This window comes from Haliaeetus albicilla, chromosome W, assembly GCF_947461875.1.
Source record: "Haliaeetus albicilla chromosome W, bHalAlb1.1, whole genome shotgun sequence".
NCBI classification, from domain to species: Eukaryota; Metazoa; Chordata; class Aves; order Accipitriformes; family Accipitridae; genus Haliaeetus; species Haliaeetus albicilla.
The window spans coordinates 35,551,434-35,573,340 of NC_091515.1; the positions used below are offsets into that span (position 1 = coordinate 35,551,434).

The following is a 21,907-nucleotide window of genomic DNA, read 5'->3' on the forward strand; positions in this document are numbered from 1 at the left end:
AAGCTTTATATGTCAACTGCTGAAAATAACAAAACTCGTGAGAAAAAAAAAAAAAAGACCTGTCTTATCAATAAATGCTTTCTCTGGGTTCCTAAACTGTAAAAGTGAAGTTTCATTTTCTGGTACATAAATATAATAGGCTAGGTGTGTTTTAACAAATATCATCAGAAGTTTTCAGGAGAATGTTAAATTTAGCAATATTACAATCAAACTTGTCAAATGGAACTGCTAAAAACTCCTCTGTCTGTATTCAATAATCCTTAATTTCAAGCATATTTAAATGCATTCCTTGACAAGACAGGGTGAAATCCTGACTTCACTGAAGTAAACAGAGGTTTTCCTCTTGATTTTCAGGGAGACCATGATTTGCCTTCAGCTCCCACAACTCTTCTTGCCAGAGTGGAGCTGAGAGCAACAAAGATCCTTTTTCCGAGAGACTAACAGCATGTCAGTAAAGTTGTGTTATTCTTCATGCCAATACCAAAATATCAGTGCTCTGATCTGACTGGGCTAACAAGGCAGGAATATTTATGAGAGCATGAGAAAGGTGGAGACTTAGCTGACTGAATTACTTAGGCTGTTGCACTGCTGAGGAAGCCCTAAGATTTCTCAGCCTTTTGTACACACAGAATCAATATCAATTGGGTTGGGCTTTTTGAGACTTCCTACATCAAAATGATAGTGATAGTGTTAGTAGTAAGGGTTCCACTCAACTGGACACTATTAAACTGTGCTCCTGTTAAGGGTGACAAAGATCAAAGATTCTGTTGAGGCTGTTTACCACAAAACATGCAAGGAGTATATCCAGATTGTAATCACCCTGAAAAATTTGGTTCTGACCTGTAACCAAGACAGCAAAGAATATTATGGAATGACATAATAGTATAGATCCATTTAAAAATTAATTATAAGTTATTTCTTAAGAGCATTTTTCTAAATAGGAAATCACTGCTTTCAGGACAGTTCTATAGCTTCTACTCTCAAATAAGGGAGGCAGCAAATAAAATTTTCAGTGGAAGATTAGAATTGGTGTTCCCACACTAACCCTGTGACAATGTCTTTATTTTAAATATTAAAATGTACAGTATGTAGGTATACAGAAATATAAAATATTGCACTGTGTCAAAGGACTGCTCATTTGACTTTTTTAGTTTTGGCTTGCATGACATCTTGCATTAGAGATACACATTTATATCAGCAATTACTGGGTTTCCACTGGCAAGAAAGGTATTTACTACCATGAAGAACAGTTAAACAAAAATACCTTCGGATATTTTACTAAGAAATGGAAAATCAATGTATCCTTAATTTCCTATAAATGTCTCTATTCTAATTACAGATTTTTAAATAATGCTGAGTTTACTACTAGAATGGACACACTGAAGGGAAAAAAAATATTTAATTCCTTTTCTACAAAGAAAGTTTTTATCTATTCTAGACAAACATTTCATTTTACATTTCTCATTGAGAAAAACACAGTTTAAATGTAAAGCCATAACAGCACAAATGGAAAGCTACCAGGAATCTCCATCTGCATTATTTCCTCATGATGTAACAAGCAGGAGATATTATGTAAAGGTGAAAGGTAGGATAATAGCAATTACTTGAACACAAGTTTTACATACATTTCTACTTACATCTTCAGCTTTTGAACCTTGCTCCTGCAAAGACTTCTGTAGTTCTTGAACCTGGGACTGTACTTCTAGCAGTCTCTGATTTACCAGCCTAGGAAATAGATAAAACTTTACTTTTCAGAAACAATTAATTACAACATGATGAAATCTAAGATGTTTAGTGTCCAGCATTATCAGGACATCTATGCAAGAGATAGTACACTATTTCTTTATTCAAAATTGCATTGGGTTTATGTGATAAGGTTTTGGTAGTGGGGGGAGGGGGATGCAGGGGTGGCATCTGTGAGAAGAAGCCAGAGGCTGTCCTGTGCTGGACACAGCCAGTTCCAACTGGCTCTGCAACAGACCCACCACTGGTCAAAGATGAGCTTATCAGAGAAGCTGGTGTCACCTCTGAGAAAACATATTTAAGAAAGAGCAAAACACTGCCTGGGAGTGAGGAAAAAGTGTGAGAAACAATCCTGCAGACCCCAAGGTCAGAGAAGAAGGAGGGAGAAGAGGTGCTCCAGGTGGCAGAGCAGATATTCCCCTGCAGCTACTGGAAAGGACCATAGTGGACCAGGTATTCCCTGCAGCCTGTGGAGGACCCCATGCCAGAGCAGGTGGATATTCCCTGAAGGACCTGCAGCACAGGAGACATGGGGAATGCAGGGTTGCAGTCAGTCCATAACAGTTCCTCTCTGCCGCTCCTTCTTCCTGATGCTTTTTCCTTGCGCCAGCATGAGTCCTTCCACAGGCTGCAGACCTTCAGGAAAAATCTGCTCCAGCATGGGTTCTCCATGGGCTGCAATTCCTTCAGGAAATATACAACTGCTCCAGCATAAGGTCCTCTATGGGCTGCAGGGGAATCTCTGCTCGGATGCCTGGAGCACCTCCTCCTTCTCCGACCTTGGTGTTCACACTGCTGTTTCTCACTGTCATGGTTTAACCCCAGCCAGCAACAAAGCACCACACAGCCGCTCACTCACTCCCCCCACACCCAGTGGGATGGGGGAGAAAATCGGGAAAAAGAAGTAAAACTCCTGGGTTGAGATAAGAATGGTTTAATAGAACAGCAAAGAAGAAACTAATAATGATAATGATAACACTAATAAAATGACAACAGTAGTAATAAAAGGATTGGAATGTACAAATGATGCGCAGGGCAATTGCTCACCACCCGCCGACCGACACCCAGCTAGTCCCCGAGCCGCGATTCCCTGCCCCCACTTCCCAGTTCCTAAACTAGATGGGACGTCACATGGTATGGAATACACCGTTGGCCATTTTGGGTCAGCTGCCCTGTCTGTGTCCTGTGCCAACTTCTTGTGCCCCTCCAGCTTTCTCGCTGGCTGGGCATGAGAAGCTGAAAAATCCTTGACTCTAGTCTAAACACTACTGAGCAACAACTGAAAACATCAGTGTTATCAACATTCTTCTCATACTGAACTCAAAACATAGCACTGTACCAGCTACTAGGAAGACAATTAACTCTATCCCAGCTGAAACCAGGACACTCACTCTTTTTTCTCTCTTCCTCTGCAGGTCTGGCATTTTTGCCCTTTCTTAAATATGTTTTCACAGAGGTACCACCAACTTTGCTGATTGGCTCAGCTTTGGCCTGTGGTGGGTCTGCTGCAGAGCCAGCTGGAACTGGCTGTGACTGGTCTAAGATTCTTTCTGCTGACTTCATCCTCATTGACCACAGTATTCTGTGGATGAAGCAAGCCAGCTAAAACCTACTGCATACTACAGTAAGAGAAAATTCAGTATATAAAATCATGGAAAAGTTTTTATCACCCTAAACTTTCATAAAATACTCAGTTTTACAAAATCTAGATCATCTTGACAGCAGCTCTAACTCCTGTGAACATACTTTTAAAGAACAAAATAGGAAACAGAAGGGCAGATGGAAAATGTACAGGGAATGAATGGGTAATAGGGAAGATAAGGGATTCTTTTTGTTACACTTGCTTTACAGAAGGAGAAGCTAAAATAATACATGGTTCCTTTTGTGAGCCTTTGCATCATTCCAATTGCAATCTATTACAGAATTCTTCAGCCCACACTGCAGGCTCCAGATATTGGAACGTCATTGAATGACTGAGTAGACTCACAGGCTGGTTGAGATACTTTTTGATAGGTCTAACCACTTTTTTTTACATAAGGAACTTGGCCCTGACAACAGTCTGCTAAGACAGAAGTATATGTCATTTTAGGAAAGTCACTGGAACAGAGAACAATACTTCCTTACCTGTTCTCTGTCTCCAATTCGTTCTTCCGTAAATTTGTACCATCAAGCAAGCTCTGCAACAAGGTGATCTTTTCATTGTCAGAACCTTCTTGGTTCAGCTTTAACATCTTGTTCTCATGCTGAAGGCGAATGAGTTTCTCCCTAAACAAATAAAATCTACTAGAAGCAACTTGCCATTCTCTATGAATAAAACAGTTTACCACAGGATGTGTAAAGATAACATAAAGATCTTTACCAGTTTTAGAAACAGATGAAACTACAATTGACTCTTGATCTCCAAATTCAAACTTGATTAAAGAAGCTGCAATTGTACAAAACACAGAAGAGGAATATTGCCTGAGGGCCCAGATTAGATCTGAGAACAAAGTCACACAGTCTGATGGGTAGTAAGCACAGCTGAGTATCAGGGTATCAAAGGATGCAGGTTGTAAACTTAGCTATCAATAAACTACTGCATGAACCTGGGCAAGTCACTTCCCTCCTCTTGGTCTTCCCCCCGCAGCCCTCATGAATATCACTGTATTGAGTCTGGCTGGGATGGAGTTAACTTTCTTTATGCAAGCTCATATGGTGCTGTGTTTTGGATTTGTGGCTGTCGTGGTTTAACCCCAGGCAGCAACTAAGCACCACGCAGCCACTCACTCACTCCCTCCCCAAACAGTGGGATGGGGGAGAGAACTGAGAAAAAAGTAAAACTCGTGGGATGAGATAAAGACATTTTAATAGGACAGAAAGGAAGAAAATAATAATGATAATAATAATGATACTGATAATTGTAATGATAATAAAATTACAATAATAATAACAATAATAAAAGAATTGGAATATACAAAACAAGTGATGCACAATGCAATTGCTCACCACTCACCGACCAATGCCCAGTTAGTTCGCGAGCAGCAATCCACCACCCCCCCACCCCGTCCAACTACCCCCAGTTTATATACTAGGCATGATGGCACATGGTATGGAATATTCCTTTGGCCACTTTGGGTCAGCTGTCCTGGCTGTGTCCCCTTCCAACTCCTTGTGCCCCTCCAGCCTTCTTGTTGGCTGGGCTTGAGAAGCTGAAAAATCCTTGACTTTAGTCTAAATATTACTTAGCAACAACTGAAAACATCAGTGTGTTATCAACATTCTTCTCATACTAAATCCAAAACATAGCACTATACCAGCTACTAGAAAGAAAATTAACTCTATCCCAGCCGAAACCAGGACAGTGGCTAAAACAGTGTTGATAACACACTAATATTTTGGCTATTGCTGGACAGTGCTTGGTTTTCTTTTTTTCCCACTCTGTTCCAGCCCAGTGAGTAAGCTGGGGGTGGGCAAGAGGATGGGGGAGGACACAGCTGGGACAGTTGACCTTAACTGGACAAAGGGATATTCCATACCACGATCAGCAATAAAAACTGGGGTAGAGGAAGAAGGGGGTGAGTTTGTTTTTTTTGTTCGGAGACTGGCTGGGCATCAGTCTGCTTGTGGGAAGTGGAGCGACTGCCTTTGCACCACTTGGGTTTTTCTTCCTTATTTCCTTCACCTATTAAACTGTCTTTATCTTGACCCATGAGTTTTCTTGCTTTTGCTCTTCCTTTGGGTCAGGGCAGGGGAGAGTGAGCAAGTGGCTGTGTGGGTGCTTAGCTGCTGTCCAGGGTCAACCCACAACAGTCACTTAACTTGTTTATTTAGAACAAGTCCAACCAACAGCCCATAGACTGAATCCACCTTATGAAAGAAATATTTTCACCCAGTCTACAATTTTTGTCTATGGGATGAGAGAAGATGGTTGAACAGAAAATCTTGTCTGAATGGCCAGATACTCTTTGCTAGCTTACAGTGGAGACACCCAAACTGTGTTGTCATGGAGAAGATAGAGCAGCAGTAGCTGTTCCTATGGGTGGGAGCCCCCTCCCACCAGCAACAGAGGCCTCCTGCAACCTTCACACTTCATTGGAAGCAGTGGCAGCAGTCCAGCTCTGTAGATCAGGAAGAAGCAGTCTTCCCAGCTCAACCACTGCTACTGTCCATCTTTCTGAAGTAAGCAAGGAGGCCAAGTTTAGCACCTCCACACAGCCAGCATAGATGTATGTTAGTCCAAAACCCAGCTTCTGGAGCTGCTGAAGGTAGAGAGGCAGTGAACTCTACGTGGCCATGCCTGGGTATTTACAACATTTAGGATCCTGTTTTCTCCTATGCAAATCATTTGAATGTTCATGCAGTAACCCCCTACTTTTGTAATACTGCCTCAAAGCATTACCCTCCTTTGCTACTGCTAGAGAACAAAACTGAAAGGAACTACTCTTGTAGCAATGCACAGCAATGCAGCTGGAAGAGAAACAACTTGTTTCTGTTATTACTTACCTAGCAAGTTATCCTTTAGCTACTCTAAAAAGTTTCTTGAACCCATATGCAGCTTTCCAACTGTTGAAATAGTTGTACCAACATTTGCAGAGGAAAAAATGAACTCCTAAAGAGCTTGCAGACTTCTGAGATGAGAGTGGCCCTTAATTACTTCAAGTTATAGTGATACCAGGCACTGGCAAGGCTAAACACAGACTACATTACCTTAAACTATATTGATTTTCAGTCCTGTCCCTTCTCTTTCTTTCTAACAGTGCATGGCTGTTCTAATGCTATGATGCAAATGCATTTTAAAATCTATTCTTCATTTTGACAATTTTAATGTATTTTTCCCCATACAATAACAATATATCCCTTTTTTACAAATATTTTTGTCTGTTAAAGCACATAAGACGCTGCAATTGTATGAATTCTTTGCAGGAAGAGAAACCCAACTTGAGGATGAAGGGTTTCTTTGTTTCTCCTTTTGAAAAAAGACAAACTTGAGAGAAGTCAAGTGAATCTTGTCTATAAGCATAAAGGGTGATGTTGTATGAAAATCCAAAGGGAAGGAGAAGAACAAACATGAATCTTAGAATTTTTCAAACACTGAAAACCAGATGGGAACGGTCATTTATGTGCACATTCTAAGGCTTAGACAGAATAAAAATATGAGTTAACTTACTTGATTTCAGGAGTAACAATTTCCATTGCTAGACTATCTGAAGGTTCATGGCTTCCCAGGGGCATCAGTGCTGTGTCAGGAAAAGAAAGAGACAAAGTTTACCAGGAAGAACAGTAACTTTCTTTTAAAAGACCAGGAATAAACATTGTTCTACAAGTTGATAGATTTAGAGTAATGCTCTTAAGTAATTGGGAAATAATACAAATGTCAGGCCTCTAGCAAGAAGGAAAGACAAGTACAACACAATTTGGAGAACAATCACTGTTCCTATTTTCACCCATTCTGGAGAAGTGATTTTATGGTGGATGGTTTACTGTTTGGTTTATACAAGAATTAAAAAGCTGTGCAACGTAACACATGGAAATAAATTGCAGCATATGAACCATCATGTAGGCATCAGGAAATTGTTACATAATATTCTTTGGAGATGAGAGAGATATTGAGCATGACTATTCAGAAATCAAATTCCTGGGGTAGGGAGAAACATTTTCTAAAACCACCATATTTGGGAAGAGACTAAACATGAGAAATTTCAGTCAAACTGAAAGTTTCATGAGTTCATAAGCATTTGAAAACAAAGTATTACCAAAAGTAGGTTTTGGTATAAAAAAATATTTTAAATAAAGACATATCCAGTATTCTCTGCAAGACATCTGTACACTTTAGAAAAAATATATTTAAACTCCTTTTTTGTCTCTTACCTGTAGTGGTGAGTTGACCCTCCTGTGCTTGTACACATCGGAGCTCTTCAATAGTTTCTTTTAAGGAATCTCTTTCTGCTCTTAACCTCTGAATAATAGGAACAACACTAATACTAGTCTTGGCACTACAAATCCATCCTTAACACTAAGCAGATTGCCACAAGGCATAGCATCAACACTTAAAAAAGAATTTATATGCAACTCAAGAGATGATTTTCATGTCAAGGCATTTCAACTTATTTCAGAATAGAATAAAGACCGACTACTTTCTGGAAACAGCAATTCTTTAAGAAGGTTTGCTGCTGCATATTACACTTGTTGGTCTAAAGATAGCTGAATATAAGCTTACAAAATCACAGAATCACAGAATGGTTCAGGTTGCAAGGGACCTCTGGAGGTCATCTGGTCCAATGTCCCTGCTCAAGCAGGGCCACCTAGAGCCATTTACCCAAGACCATGTCCATATGACTTTTTAACATCTCCAAGTATGGAGATTACACAACCTCTCTGGGCAACCTGTTCCAGTGCTCAGTCACTCTCACAATAAAAAAGTGTTTCGTGATATTCAGACAGAACCTCCTTTGTTTCCGTTTGTGCCCATTGCCTCTTGTCCCGTCCCTGGACACCACTGAAAAGAGCCTGGCTCCATCTTCCTTGCACCCTCCAGTAGCTCCATATCTCTCATGTACTGAGGAGCCCAGAACTGGACACAGGACTCCAGGTGTGGCCTCACCAGTGCTGAATAAAGAGGAAGGAACACCTCCCTCGACCTGCTGGCAACACTCCTCCTAATGCAGCCCAGGATACCATTTACCCTTTTTGCTGCCACCAGGTGCCCACCAAGCCACTCTATCACTCCCCTCCTCAGCGAGACAGGGAGGAGAAAATAAGATTAAAAACTCGTGGGTCAAGATAAAGGCAGTTTAATAAGAAAAGCAAAGGCTGCACGCAGAAGCAAAGGAAACAACAACAAAAAATTATTCTCTACTTCCCATCAGCAGGCAATGTCCAGCCACTTCCTGGGAAGTAGGGCCTCAGTACGCATAGTGGTTGCTTCGGAAGACAAACGCCTTAATAACAAATGCCCCCTCCTCCTCCTCCTTTCCCTTAGCTTTTATTGCTGAGCACGACCTCATATGGTATGGAATATCTCTTTGGTCTGATTGGGTCAGCTGTACCGTCTATGTCCCCTCCCAACCTCTTGCCCACCCCAGCCTACTGGCCTTTGTGGGGGGAGTTTGGAGAGACAGCCTTGATGCTGTGGGAGCACTGCTCAGCAGTAGCCAGAACATTGGTGTCTTATCAACACCCTTCCAGCTACAACTACAAAGCACAGCACTATGAGGGCTGCTATGAGGAAAGTTAACTCTATCCCAGCCACACCCAATACAGGCACATTGCTGGCTCACGTTCAACCTGGTGTCCACCAGCACCCCCAGGTCCTTTTCTGCCAAGTTGCTTTCCAGCTGGGTGACGCCCAGCATGTACTGGTGCCTGGGGTTGTTCCTCCCCAGGTGCAGGGCTTTGCCCTTCCCCTTGTTGAACTTCATGAGGTTCCTGTCAGCCCATTTCTCCAGCCTGTTGAAGTCCCTCTGGATGACAGCAACGACCCTCTGGCATATCAGCCACTCCTCACAGTTTTGTGTCATCAGCAAACTTGCTGAGGGTACACTCTGCCCCATCATCCAGATCATTAATGAAGACATTGAACAGGACTGGACCCAGTATTGACCCCTGGGGTACACTGCTAGTTGCTGTTGTCCAACTAGACTTCGTGCCACTGATCACCACCCTCTGGGCCCAGCCATTCAGCCAATTTTCAATCCACCTCAGTGTCTGCTCATCCAGCCCATACAGGTTCTCTAAGAGGATCTTATGGGAGACAGCGTCAAAGGCCTTACTCAGGTCTAAGTAGTCAATATCCACTGCTCTCCCCTCATCCACCAGGCCAGTCATTTCATCGCAGAAGTTTATCAAGTTGGTCAAGCATGACTTCCCCTTGGTGAAGCCATGCTGACTAATCCTGATCATTTTCTTGTCCTTCATGTGCCTGGAAATGGTTTCCAGGATTAGCTGCTCCATCACCTTCCCAGGGATGGAGGTGAGGCTGACCAGCCCATAGTTCCCTGGGTCCTCCTTCTTGCCCTACTTGAAGATAGGACTGTGTACTTATTTTGGCCGGGCTACAGTTAATTTTCTTCATAGTAACTTGCATGGTGCTGTGATTTGGATTTATGACCAAAATAGTTTTGATAAATCCCCCACGTTTTAGTTATTACTGAACAGTGTTTATACAGCGCCAAGACCTTTTCCGTTTCTCACATTGCCCTGCCAGTGAGTAGGCTGAGGGTGCACAAGAAGTTGGGAGGGGACACAGCTAGGACAGCTGACCCCAACTGACCAAATGGATTTTCCCTACCATATGACATCATGCTCAGCAATAAAAAGTGTGGGGAAGGAGGAGGAAGGGGAGATCAAGTTATGACGCTTTGTGTTTCCAAGAAACCGTTATGCGTGATGAAGCCCTGTTTCATGGTTTAAGCCCGGTCAGCAACTAGGCACCACGCAGCTGCTCGCTCACTCCCCCCATCCCAGTGGGATGGGGAGGAGAATCAATCAAAAAAAGTAAAACCCATGGGTTGAGATAAAAATGGGTTTGCCTCTGGGCTGCCAGTTGCTCTGCTTCCATTGCTGTGACCACCCCCACAGGGCATTTGCCACCATCCATGAGCCAGTATAGAGATAGAGAGCACTGGCCACTTCGCTCTTTCAGCAATTCCTAATGCTAGCTGGATGGCTTTCACCTCTGCAAACTGACTCGATTCACCTTCTCCTTCAGCAGTTTCTGCGACTTGTCGTGTAGGACTCCATACAGCAGCCTTCCACCTCCGATGTTTTCCCACAATGCGACAGGACCCATCAGTGAACAGGGCATATTGCCTCTCATTTTCTGGTAGTTTATTATACAGTGGGGCCTCTTCAGCACGCGTCACCTTCTCCCCTGGCGACATTCCAAAATCTTTGCCTTCTGGCCAGTCCATGATCACTTCCACAATTCCTGGGCGACTGGGGTTTCCTATGCGAGCCCGTTGTGTGATCAGTGCGATCCACTTACTCCATGTGGCATCACTTGCATGATGCGTAGAGGAGACCCTCCCTTTGAACATCCAGCCCAGCACCGGCAGTCGGGGTGCTAAGAGGAGCTGTGTTTCAGTACCAACCACTTCCGAGACAGCTCGAACTCCTTCATATGCTGCCAATATCTCTTTTTCAGTTGGAGTATAGCGGGCCTCGGAACCTCTGTATGCCTGACTCCAAAATCCCAGGGGTCAGCCTCGGGTCTCCCCAGGTGCTTTCTGCCAGAGGCTCCAGGTAGGGCCATTCTCTCTGGCTGCGGTATAGGGCACATTTTTAACATCTTGTCCTGCCCGGACTTGTCCAAGGGCTACTGCATGGGCAATCTCCCACTTAATTTATTCAAAGGCTTGTTGTCGCTCAGGGCCCCATTTAAAATCGTTCTTCTTCAGGGTCGCTTGATAGAGAGGGCTTACGATCAGACTGTAATTTGGAATATGCATTCTCCAAAATCCCACGACACCTAAGAAAGCCTGTGTTTCCTTTGTATTAGTCAGTGGAGACATAGCTGCTATTTTGTTGATCACATCCATTGGGATCTGACGACGTCCATCTTGCCTTTTTATTCCTAAAAACTGGATCTCCTGTGCAGGTCCCTTGACCTTACTTTCTTTTATGGTAAAAACAGCTTCGACAATCAGCAATCAATCAACCTCAGTCTCTTGGTGGCTTATAGAGGAAGATAATAAACTGGTATCTATACTGCATATCCATGATGACACCAGAAACTAAATCAGTGATTAGTGATCACAAAAGAAAGGGGAAATCACACTAAAGGACACATCCCTCTGCAAGATTCCTAAAACTCTTGCTACAGAGGCCTTGATTTCACAAAAAGAAACATGCAGATGCTACCTCAAGGAATGTTACTTTGGGAAAAAAACCCCACTTCTGAGTTTAGTTCTAGGGAGATACCACAAAAACCTACTTTAAATAGTTTTTCAGAATACAGTACAATTATCTTTGGCATTTATTATCCTTTTCATGGTGAATGGTCAAGAAAGAACTTCAGAGACCATATGTGAGGGCTTGTCATCTTGAAAATATGTTACATATAATTTAATACAGTCACTTTATCCCATACAATATAAACATTAAGTTTAAAAACGTATTTGTACAAAAACATCAGAAAATTTTAATTGGATAATAAAACTTATGAATTCAAAAAGCTCACCGTAAAAGCTTTTTTTGATAACCATAGCTCTTTGTAATAAAGGAAAAATGGTTGTTTCACTACTACTAGAAAAATAATATAATGAAACTTACATCTTTTTCTTTTTGGAGGCTGTCTACTTTTTCTTTCAACCATTTGCATTCATAATCTAGTTTATCAGCTTTCTTGGATTCTTCAGATAATCTGTTTTGTAATTCCACTGCCTGTGAGAGCAAGAAGCAGTAATTTGTCTGCAATTATTAACATTAAAAGAAAACATATGAAAGAAAGTAGTTAATGACCATGCGCCATGAGGCAAATAAGTGAAATATTTACCTACAGGACAGTCTAAAATTCTTTTTCATCAAATGTTATATGTTTCAGCATAACCAAAAGAATTCAAATAATAGGCCTTAGCAGCACAAATAAAAGAAACAACAAAAAGATGTAAAGTATCTTTAAAAATTTACATACAAGTGAGATTTACAGGAAAAGCTGTATATCCTATGAACCAAAGACCTTAGGAACAGTAGAATAATCCTACTTTCAGAGAAGCCAAGGAAAAGAAAAAACTCTCAAGAAACCTTTTGTCATCTCTTTTTCTACAAACCTCACTCACAAGTCAGGCACCAGTTCATGCAATTAGCTAAATGTTCTTGTGCTTAGACATTTGTTATTGTTTATTAATACACAAACATAAAAACTCAGCTGCAGGTTCATTATCAGTTTTCTTTATTTCAAGGGGCAATATGTTCCTAACAAAATCTTGTAGATATTTTTTCAAGCTGTAAGTTATCAAAGAGCTTTTAAAACTAAAAAAGGAGAAGTATAAAAGCTTAGCAGAAAAGATCAGTGAGCACAAGACAACTCAGCAAAGTTCTCAGCCTTTACTAGTGTAGACTCAATCCCAGAATGTTAATAACATAACACAGAGTGTGAAAGCCATAAACAGAGTAAAGACTGACTGGCAAACACATAAGCTGAATGAAGACTCAGCTGAAGATATATAATTAATTCTTATAGCAGGACACAGAGTTAGGACTCCTGGAAACTAATTTGTTTATGACATTTCATATTTATACTTTCTTCATTCATGTTTTGGTCTCAGAGGTATATTCAAGAAGAGCCCAACTTTATAGACATTGAAGGCAAACAGACTGTGTGTCTGTTCTGAGACAGTGTGGTTAAAGTGAAAGAAACTTAGGTCTGCCAGATTAGAGGCCTGGGCTTTACTCCAGTCTCAGCCAGCAGTAAAGTTCCGTACAACACATCAGCTCCTCAGTTGTAAAATCTTATCCATAAAACATTGGGAATGAGGGAGAAGAAGAGATATTCTTTGCAGATGCACAGTTTAGACATAAGGAACAAAGTTCCCCCTTTCAAAATCTGCATAATCATTGAAATAAGCATGATCAGATGCAAACATCAGGGATAACGCAACTGTAATGGGTGCTCTGTTATTCGGAGGAATTATTCCTTTTATGAGCAAATGAGATATTAATGGTGTGTGAAAGACCATCTCCTTCTATATTTCCTTTTCCCTTTGTATGTTATTTCAGCCTTTTTCCTTATCCAAGTTCTGTTTTTTTTCCTGGTGGAATCAATTGGACTATAATAGCAATCAGCCCAGGGAGGTGCAAGCTAATTGCCCTACTTATCAAGATGGCCAAATGCAGGGAAACAGCTTTCAAGTTTGAGGGATGCACATCACTCCAGGGCTTGCAATGCTCTTGGTGCCTGTTTTTGTATCTTTTTTAATTCTGCTGTGGATTGACATGTAGGGACACCTGTAGTGTGACCATTCAAGGTTAAGGGAAGTCAGAATAAAGACAAGGCACTGCTTGCATAAATCGAGCTCAAGCTGGCCCTGCAAAAAGGATCCAAGAATGATGGCAGGTCAATGTACTGTAGATGCAAAAAGGAGATATGCACGTGTCCTCCACCTTTATAGAAATAGTCACATCCCTCTCAGTAGAACAGGAAAATAAACAGATGTTCTCCACTCCTGAGGGCTCTGGTGATGCACAAGGTACTTTTCTTGATGCATATATGCAACAAGGATGATATAGAGGAAGGAGGATGTATACTTTCTAGCCACAGATGGACAAAATCAGGTTAGAAACTTAAAGAAAAAAATCTTACTTAACCACTAGAATAACTTACCAAGGCTATGGTGGATTCCCCACTGCTGGAAATTTTCGAGTGAATGCTTTTTCTGAGAAAGAAGCTCTAATTCTAGCCCCACTACTGAACTTGAATTAGGAATAATTTGATAAACCTGTTACTTTTTGAGAGGTAAGACTGTTCATTGACAAAAGTAACACAAACTTGACATAATGACCAATAAGCAATGTAGGGAGGGAGGAAGAAAGAAGTATTTACAAAAGAAGCAAACACAAGGAGCTGTTTTTGTTTGTTTTTTACTTTGAGGTATAAGCCATGTTGCAAAGAAGAAATGTTGAGAAACACAGAATTATTGCACTGATGATGTTCTCACCTGTCTCTTGTATGTCTCCAGCTGGCTACGTGCTGCATTGGCTTTCCTTAGTTCTTCCTCCAGGCTCACAGTGTTTTGCATGTACACCGTATTCTTCTCTTCTAATAGTTTCACTTGCCGCCGCAAATCACCCAGGTCTTCCAGTTTCTTTTTGTATGACTCTACCTGGCTTTCTAACCTGGCCACTTTATCAGAAGAATGCCTGGGAAGACAAAAGATTGAACATTTGTATCAAATCTGTACTTGGAAGACTAAAAATCAATGTAGAAAACATTCCCAGACATCAAGGGAGCACAAGAACACAAACATCCTCACACACTACTAAATGTCTTGGTTTTCAAGATGTCTTCTCCCCCCCATTAGTTGACACAAAGTGCTGTTATCAGAAGTGCTTTTGAATGGCATAATTATTTCTATAATTTCCTTATCTGCTTCCAATATTAATTAAAAAATAAATTGTTAACACTCCTACAATTCCAACCTATTTCCTTCCAACTCTAAATTAATCCTCAGAAGCCACTGCTTTACCAGAGTAAAAATAATATTTTCTGCCCTTCACTTTTTTTTTTTAAGATAACCAGGGATAAATGTGTTCTGAAAAAGGAAATGGCAAATTTATGCTAACAACTATTATATCCATTTCCCAAGCAGTCATACAGGATTACCATAATAGTTTTGGAGTCTGAATCCTTTTTAACAAAAATGCAAGACAGGGCTCAGTTTATAATACATTCAGAGTTTTCTCAATATGGGATCATTACTTTAAATTGTAACCAACTCCTAAATAATTCACAGCTTGACTGAAAACAAACAACATTAGGAAAATATCCTCTAAACTGAAAGTTTTCACAAAAATTTCAAACACCCAAAACCTGTAAGCTAACAATAGCAAATGAATCCCCACAGCCATACTCAACACTGTGAAACTACGATGAATTCAGCTGAACAGAACTTTTTGGTACTTAGTAATCTGATGTCAGACTGCTTGACACACAAGTTAGAACCATCATTTTGATGGCCACAGAGTGGCTTTTACTTAATTGCTTAAGAAGTGTTTTAATACATAACCATCCTTAAAACTATTACATCAAAAGCTAATGAAGACTAAATTTAATTATATTAATTTTACTGTGGATTAAAACTATTTATATATTCTAAAAAAGGAAAAAACAACCCAAAGCTAATGGAACGTAGTTTACCTGAGTACATCTATTTCATCCTTCAAAGACTGAGCCTCTTCTGCTAATGTACTAAGGTCTTCAGTCTGTTGTCTCAGTTCTGCAATTTCCTTTTCTAGTTCTTCACAACGTATGCGATAGTCATCTTTGGCAGCTTCTAACCTGTACAATTGAAGTAAAACAGGACAACATGGTTGAGACCCTCTGGGTAAGGATTAGGGGAAAAAGCTAATAAAGCAGATGTTGTTGTGGGAGTCTACTATAGATCACCCAGCCAGGACAATGACACTGATGTATTATTCTATAAGGAATTAAGGGAAATCTCTAGATCAGTTGCCCTTGTTCTTATGGGTGACTTCAACTTAACTGGGACTATCATACAGCAGACACAAACAGGTCCAGGAAATTCCTGAAGCATGTTGAAGATAACTTTTTGATACAGGTACTAAGGAAGCCGACTAGGAAAGGTGCCCTCCTAGATCTGTTGTTTGTAAACAGAGATGGTCTCGTGGGTGATGTGATGATTGGTGGTTGTCTTGGCCACAGTGATCATGAAATGGTTGAGTTTAAAATCTTTGGTGATATGAGAAAAACTGTCAGCAGAGCTACTACCCTGGATTTTGGGAGACCAGACTTTAGGCTGCTCAAGGAACTACTTAGTAAGGTTGTATGGATTGTCCAGCTCATAGTTCACAAATGAGTTTCACCATGTCTAGTGCACACAGGCAACTCAGGGGGGATTACAAAAGCAAACCAGCCTTGGATTGCCTTGAGGCCCTGTCTCTCTGCAGAGATGACTCATAGGGAGCTGTGTAGACAGCTTAGCCCTGGGTTGTCTGATAAACCCTAAACTAAACAGGGCGGTGGCTGCACCATTCAAAGAACCAAAACCTGAACTGAGCCTTGAAATCCCTTAGCAAATAGTATGCCCTGAGTCTTAATCCAACCACTATTCAGTTGCCTGAGGAAGCAAGGTAAAAAAAACCCCAAAACTGGAGGGTTTCAGCTTCAGTTTCAAATGACAACCTTGTGTATTCAAACAATCACAGACCAGCAAAGGAAAGATAAGGGGAAACTCCACTCAGATATACATAATCCATTTAGGCATATATCATAATCCACTCAGACATAGTCGTACACACCATTCCACAAGTCAGGGGATAAAAACTCTAAGATTCAGGTTGGAAATCAGGGAGTCACTTCTCCAACTATACAGTTGGCTTGTTGTGATGGGTTGACCCTGGCTGGATGCCAGGTGCCCACCAAAGCCGTTCTATCACTCCCCCATCCTCAGCTGGACAGGGGAGAGAAAAATATAACAAAAAGCTTGCGGGTCGAGATAAGGACAGAAGAGATCATTCACTAATTACCGTCACGGGCAAAACAGACTCAGTTTGGGGAAAATTAACTCAATTTATTACCAATCAACCAGAGTAGGGTAATGAGAAATAAAACCAAATCTCAGAACACCTTCCCTCCACCCCTCCCTTCTTCCCGGGCACAACTTCACTCCTGGATTCTCTACCAACCCCCCTCAGCTGCACAGGGGGACAGGGATGGGGTTTACGGTCAGTTCATCACATGTTATTTTCTGCCGCTTCATCCTCCTCAGGGCGAGGGCTCATCACACTCTTCCCCTGCTCCAGCGTGGGGTCCCACCCACGGGAGACAGTCCTCCACAAACTTCTCCAACATGGGCCATTCCCATGGGCTGCAGTTCTTCACGAACTGCTCCAGCATGGGTCCTTTCCACAGTGTGCAGTCCTTCAGGAGCACACTGCTCCAGCGTGGGTCCCCCATGGGGTCACAAGTCCTGCCAGAAAACCTGCTCCGTGGGCTCCTCTCTCCACAGATCCGCAGGTCCTGCCAGGAACCTGCTCCAGCACGGGGTTCCCACGGGATCACAGCCTCCTTTGGGCACCCACCTGCTCTGGCGTGGGGTCCTCCAAGGGCTGCAGGTGGATATCTGCTCCACCGTGGACCTCCATGGGCTGCAGGGGGACAGCCTGCCTTACCATGGTCTTCACCACAGGCTGCAGGGGAATCTTCGCTCCGGCGCCTGGAGCATCTCCTCCCCCTCCTTCTTCACTGACCTTGGTGTCCGCAGGCTTGTTTCTCTTACATGTTCTCACTCCTCTCTCCGGTGGCTGTTTCTCTGCATCCCAACTTTTTTTTCCTTCTTAAAAATGTTATCACAGAGGCATTTCCACTATCACTGATTGGCTCGGCCTTGGCCAGCGGCGGGTCCGTCTTAGGGCCGGCTGGTATGGGCTCTCTTGAACACAGGGGAAGCTTCCAGCAGCTTCTTAACAGAAGCCACCTCTGTAGCCCCCCGCTACCAAAACCTTGCCACACAAAACCAATACACTTGTGAAGGAAACCCTTCCCCTCCTTGATCGGGATGCCGGTCAAGCTAGCTTCCCTGGGATTGAGAGCCCTTACCTGGAGGGGTAAGTGAATATTGTTTATGCTTTAAGTTTGTAAACACATGTGTGCTTGTGGTTGTCTGTGAGTAGATTGTGGTTGTAATAGTGTACTACTCTTGCTTTTAGAATTGCAATAGTGCATTCCTCCATTGTATCTGTAAAACCTGCAATAGTGGCGTGTTAAGTCTGTAAGTGAAGTTCAAATAAATCATTTGCTTGAACCTTGCAGTTAAGTCTGTGAGTGAAGTTCAAGTCGTTTGCTTGAACTTTGCGGTTAAGTCTTTTTCTGTCACAAGGGTCCCCTGGGAATCTGCTTTTGAGGGTATTGGGATCCAGAAATGCTGGTCATTTTTTAAGAGCCATCTTTTAAAAGTGCAGGAGAAGGCAATTCCAATGTGTCGAAAGTCAAGCAAGTGGGGCAGAAGGCCAGCTTGGCTGAACAGGGATCTCCTTCTGGAACTTAGGAGGAAAAAGAAAGTGTATGGACTTTGGAAGCAAGGTCAGGCTACACAGAAGGACTACAGAGATGCTGTTTGCCACTGTGGGGAGAAAATTCATACAGCCAAAGCTCAATTGGAGTTGAAGCTGGCCAGAACTTTGGTGGATAACAAAAAAAAGGCTTTTTTAAGTATGCTAACAGCAAAAGGAGGACTGAAGAAAATATTGGTCTGTTACTTGATGAAGTTGGTCACCTCACAAATAGGGATGTAGACAAAGCAGAGACGTTTAATGTCTTCTTCATCTCTGTCTTTAACACCAACAATGGGCCCTGGGACCCCCAGAGCCCTGGGTTGGAGGACCACGACTCAGGGAATGAAGCTCCCAGTTGACTTTGAACTTGTACGGGATTTGCTGCTGCAACTGAATGCACATAAGTCTATGGGGCCCGATGGGATTCATCCCAGGGTACTGAAAGAGTTGGCCAACGTTATTGTGAGACCTCTCGCAGTTATTTATCAATGGTCTTGGGAATCTGGAGAGGTCCCAGTTGACTGGAAGCTGGCAAATGTTGTCCCAATTTTCAAGAAGGGTAAGAAGGAAGACCCTGGTAATTACAGGCCTGTCAGTCTCACTTCAGTGCCTGGTAAAATTATGGAGAAGGTTATTTTGGGAGTTATTGAAAAACACTTGAGAGACAATGCAGTCATCGGTCAGAGCAAACATGAGTTCATGAAGGGAAAGTCATGCCTTACTAACTTAATATCCTTTTATGACAAGGTTACCTGCCTAGTGGAGGAAGGGAAGGCAGTGGATGTGGCTTTTTTTTTTACTTAATTTAGCAAAGCTTTTGATACTATCTCTCACAGCATCCTTCTGGACAAAATGTCCAGCATACAGCTAGACATGTACACAACACAATGGGTGAACAATTGGCTGAAGGGTCGGGCTGAAAGAGTTATAATAAATGGGGTTACATCAGGCTGGTGACCAGTCACCAGTGGGGTTCCCCAGAGCTCAATTTTAGGGACAGTGCTCTTTAATGGTTTTATAAATGATCTGGTTGCAGGAGTCGAATGTACATTAAGTAAGTTTGCCAATGATACTAAATTAGGAGGAGCCGTTGATTGCCTCGAGGGTAGAGAGGCCTTACAGAGAGATCTTCATAGGTTAAAGTGCTGGGCAATCACCAACCATATGAAATTTAACAAGGAAAAATGCTGGATTCTGCACCTGGGAAAGTGTAATCCTGGATGTATGTATAGATTAGAGAACAAGAGGCTGGAGTGCATCCCTGCAGAAAGGTATCTGGGGGTTTGGGTTGGTGGCAAGCTCAATATGAGTCAACAATGTGCCTTGGTGTGGACACATATTTAGCTAACGGTCACAAGAGCATTCCAGACGCTTTTAGAAGGCCTTGAACAGAATAAACAAGAAGACAAAAAAAAGAAAGATGCCAATTAGAAGAACACAGGTGCACATTCCTTGATAAAGGGAACTTGGCACAAAGAACCTCAATTCGGCAGTTTATCTTGACCAATTAGACTGAGACAAGTTTCGCATGTTTTAGTTGATATAACCAATCATATTTTATGCTTGTGCGTGCGTACAGTGACTTTGCAGAATATGTGACTATAAGTATGTGTGTGTTTTAGCAATAAAGCGTCGTCTGTTGTCTGCTTTCAAGATTACAGGCATCCGTTTACTTCAATCTCCTCACCTTGGTGGCTGAAAGGGCCAACTGTATCCTGGGGTGTATTAAGCACAGTATAGCTAACTGGTCAAAAGAAGTGATTGTCCCACTATACTCAGCATTGGTGCGGCCTCACCTTGAATACTGTGTGCAGTTTTGGGCTCCACAATATAAGAAGGATATAAAAATATTACAATGAATCCAAAGGAGGGCACCAAAGATGGTAAAAGGACTAGAGGGCATGACTTATAAGGAGCGGCTGAGGATACTAGATTTGTTCAGCTTAGAGAAGAAGAGACTGAGGGGTGATCTCATTGCTGTCTACAACTTCCTTGTGAGGGGGAGCAGAGAGGGAGGTGCTGATCTCTTCTCTCTGGTGTCCAGTGATAGGACATGAGGGAATGGCTTAAAGCTGCATCAGGGGAAGTTCAGATTAGATATTAGGAAAATGTTCTTCACTGAGACAGTGGTCAAGCACTGGAACAAGCTCCCCAGGGAAGTGGTCATGGCCCCAAGCCTGTTGGTGTTCAAGAAGCATTTGGACATCACTGTTAAATATATGGTTTAACATTTAGGTTGCCCTGGGTGGAGTCAGGAGTTAGACTCAATGATCCTTGTGGGTCCCTTCTAACTTAGAATATTCTGATTCTCACCTTGAGCCATTATTACCTGTCTTCATGATCATCATCCTCTCTAGAAACACCAGAAACAAAGCCTTTTGATGCACAGTGAAAAGGAAACAACAGTCCAATGCACAACACCACACAAAATGGAGTTTTGCTCTCAAATGCTTTGCTTATTCAAAAACATAGAAGCAGATCACTTTTCTGATGCTTCCAATTCAATTACAATTTTTCTACTTTGAAATATCACAAGGAAATGTGTGTGTCAATTGTGCTGGAAAGAAAAAAATTCTGAGATTTCTCTATGATAACATTGGAAGTTCTTGCAGAAGTTTTCACTCCCCCCCCCCCCCCGAACCCCACCCTTTTGGGGCACAGAAAGTTTGAACATGAAAACTTTATCCTAGAGTTTATCCCAGGATTTTGTCCAGCTGTCCAGCTCCCTTATACTGTCATCAGTGTTGGAAGCCAGATCTGATCTTCAGATGTTCTGAATGCTGTAGCTCTCTTAATTTTTATTTTTAGATGCTATGCCTGTTCAGTGCCTCTGAAAAACAATTTTGACTAGAATGTGAAGAGCACAGAACAAAGTCTCTGGTATGACAAACTCTCATCAATATATATAGGAAAAGTTGCATGAAGTTGGCAGTGAGTGAAGGGATTAATCAAGAGAAACTTTGACAAAACATGGTGAATGAGTGGAGAAGACAACTTGGTAGCACAGAGTGCAAATTGTCATTGTGAATTTGATCCAAAATTAAAATAAAAAATTAATAAAGATACCCATAAATGGGGATGCAGTCAAGAAAGAGGTATAGCAGCAGTTAATTCAAGGAGTACAGTTAATTTAAGCAGTTAATTCAAGGAGAATGGAGATGAGATGGTCAATGGGAGCCTTAAGCCAAAAATTACAAAGGTTTCAATGATAGACTAGAACAGTCAAAGGACACAGAAGGTTGAAAAAACAGCTGCTGCACCACACTGCATATCAACAAAGCTGTACCTAGTAGACCTGTTTGGTCTACTAGAGCTGGAAGAATAAAAAGACAGACAAGTTGTCATTAGAAATCACACAGGGAGAATGCAGAGAAAGGAGATAAAGGAGCACTGAAAGACAGAGATCCAGTAGACAGATGAGAAAGGTTTCAAAAAGTCTCCAAAACCTCGATGTAAA

The 21,907-nt window shown here is 42.0% G+C and overlaps 1 protein-coding gene across 5 annotated transcripts in view; it reads right to left on the reverse strand.

The window, feature by feature from the left end:
• Positions 1-21,907, reverse strand: part of LOC138683426 (protein Hook homolog 3-like) — a 116,262-nt gene that overhangs the window by 18,987 nt on the left and 75,368 nt on the right. For 3 of the 5 annotated variants that reach the window (XM_069775162.1, XM_069775161.1, XM_069775158.1), the window contains 7 exons: positions 15,575-15,715; positions 14,376-14,577; positions 11,992-12,102; positions 7,591-7,678; positions 6,890-6,959; positions 3,868-4,008; positions 1,626-1,725 (listed from right to left, as the gene is read on the reverse strand). In XM_069775162.1, coding sequence (XP_069631263.1) covers positions 1,626-1,725; positions 3,868-4,008; positions 6,890-6,959; positions 7,591-7,678; positions 11,992-12,102; positions 14,376-14,577; positions 15,575-15,715 — 853 coding nt within the window. The remainder of the gene's footprint in view (positions 1-1,625; positions 1,726-3,867; positions 4,009-6,889; positions 6,960-7,590; positions 7,679-11,991; positions 12,103-14,375; positions 14,578-15,574; positions 15,716-21,907) is intronic. The other 2 variants (XM_069775160.1, XM_069775159.1) reach the window with 1 other exon arrangement.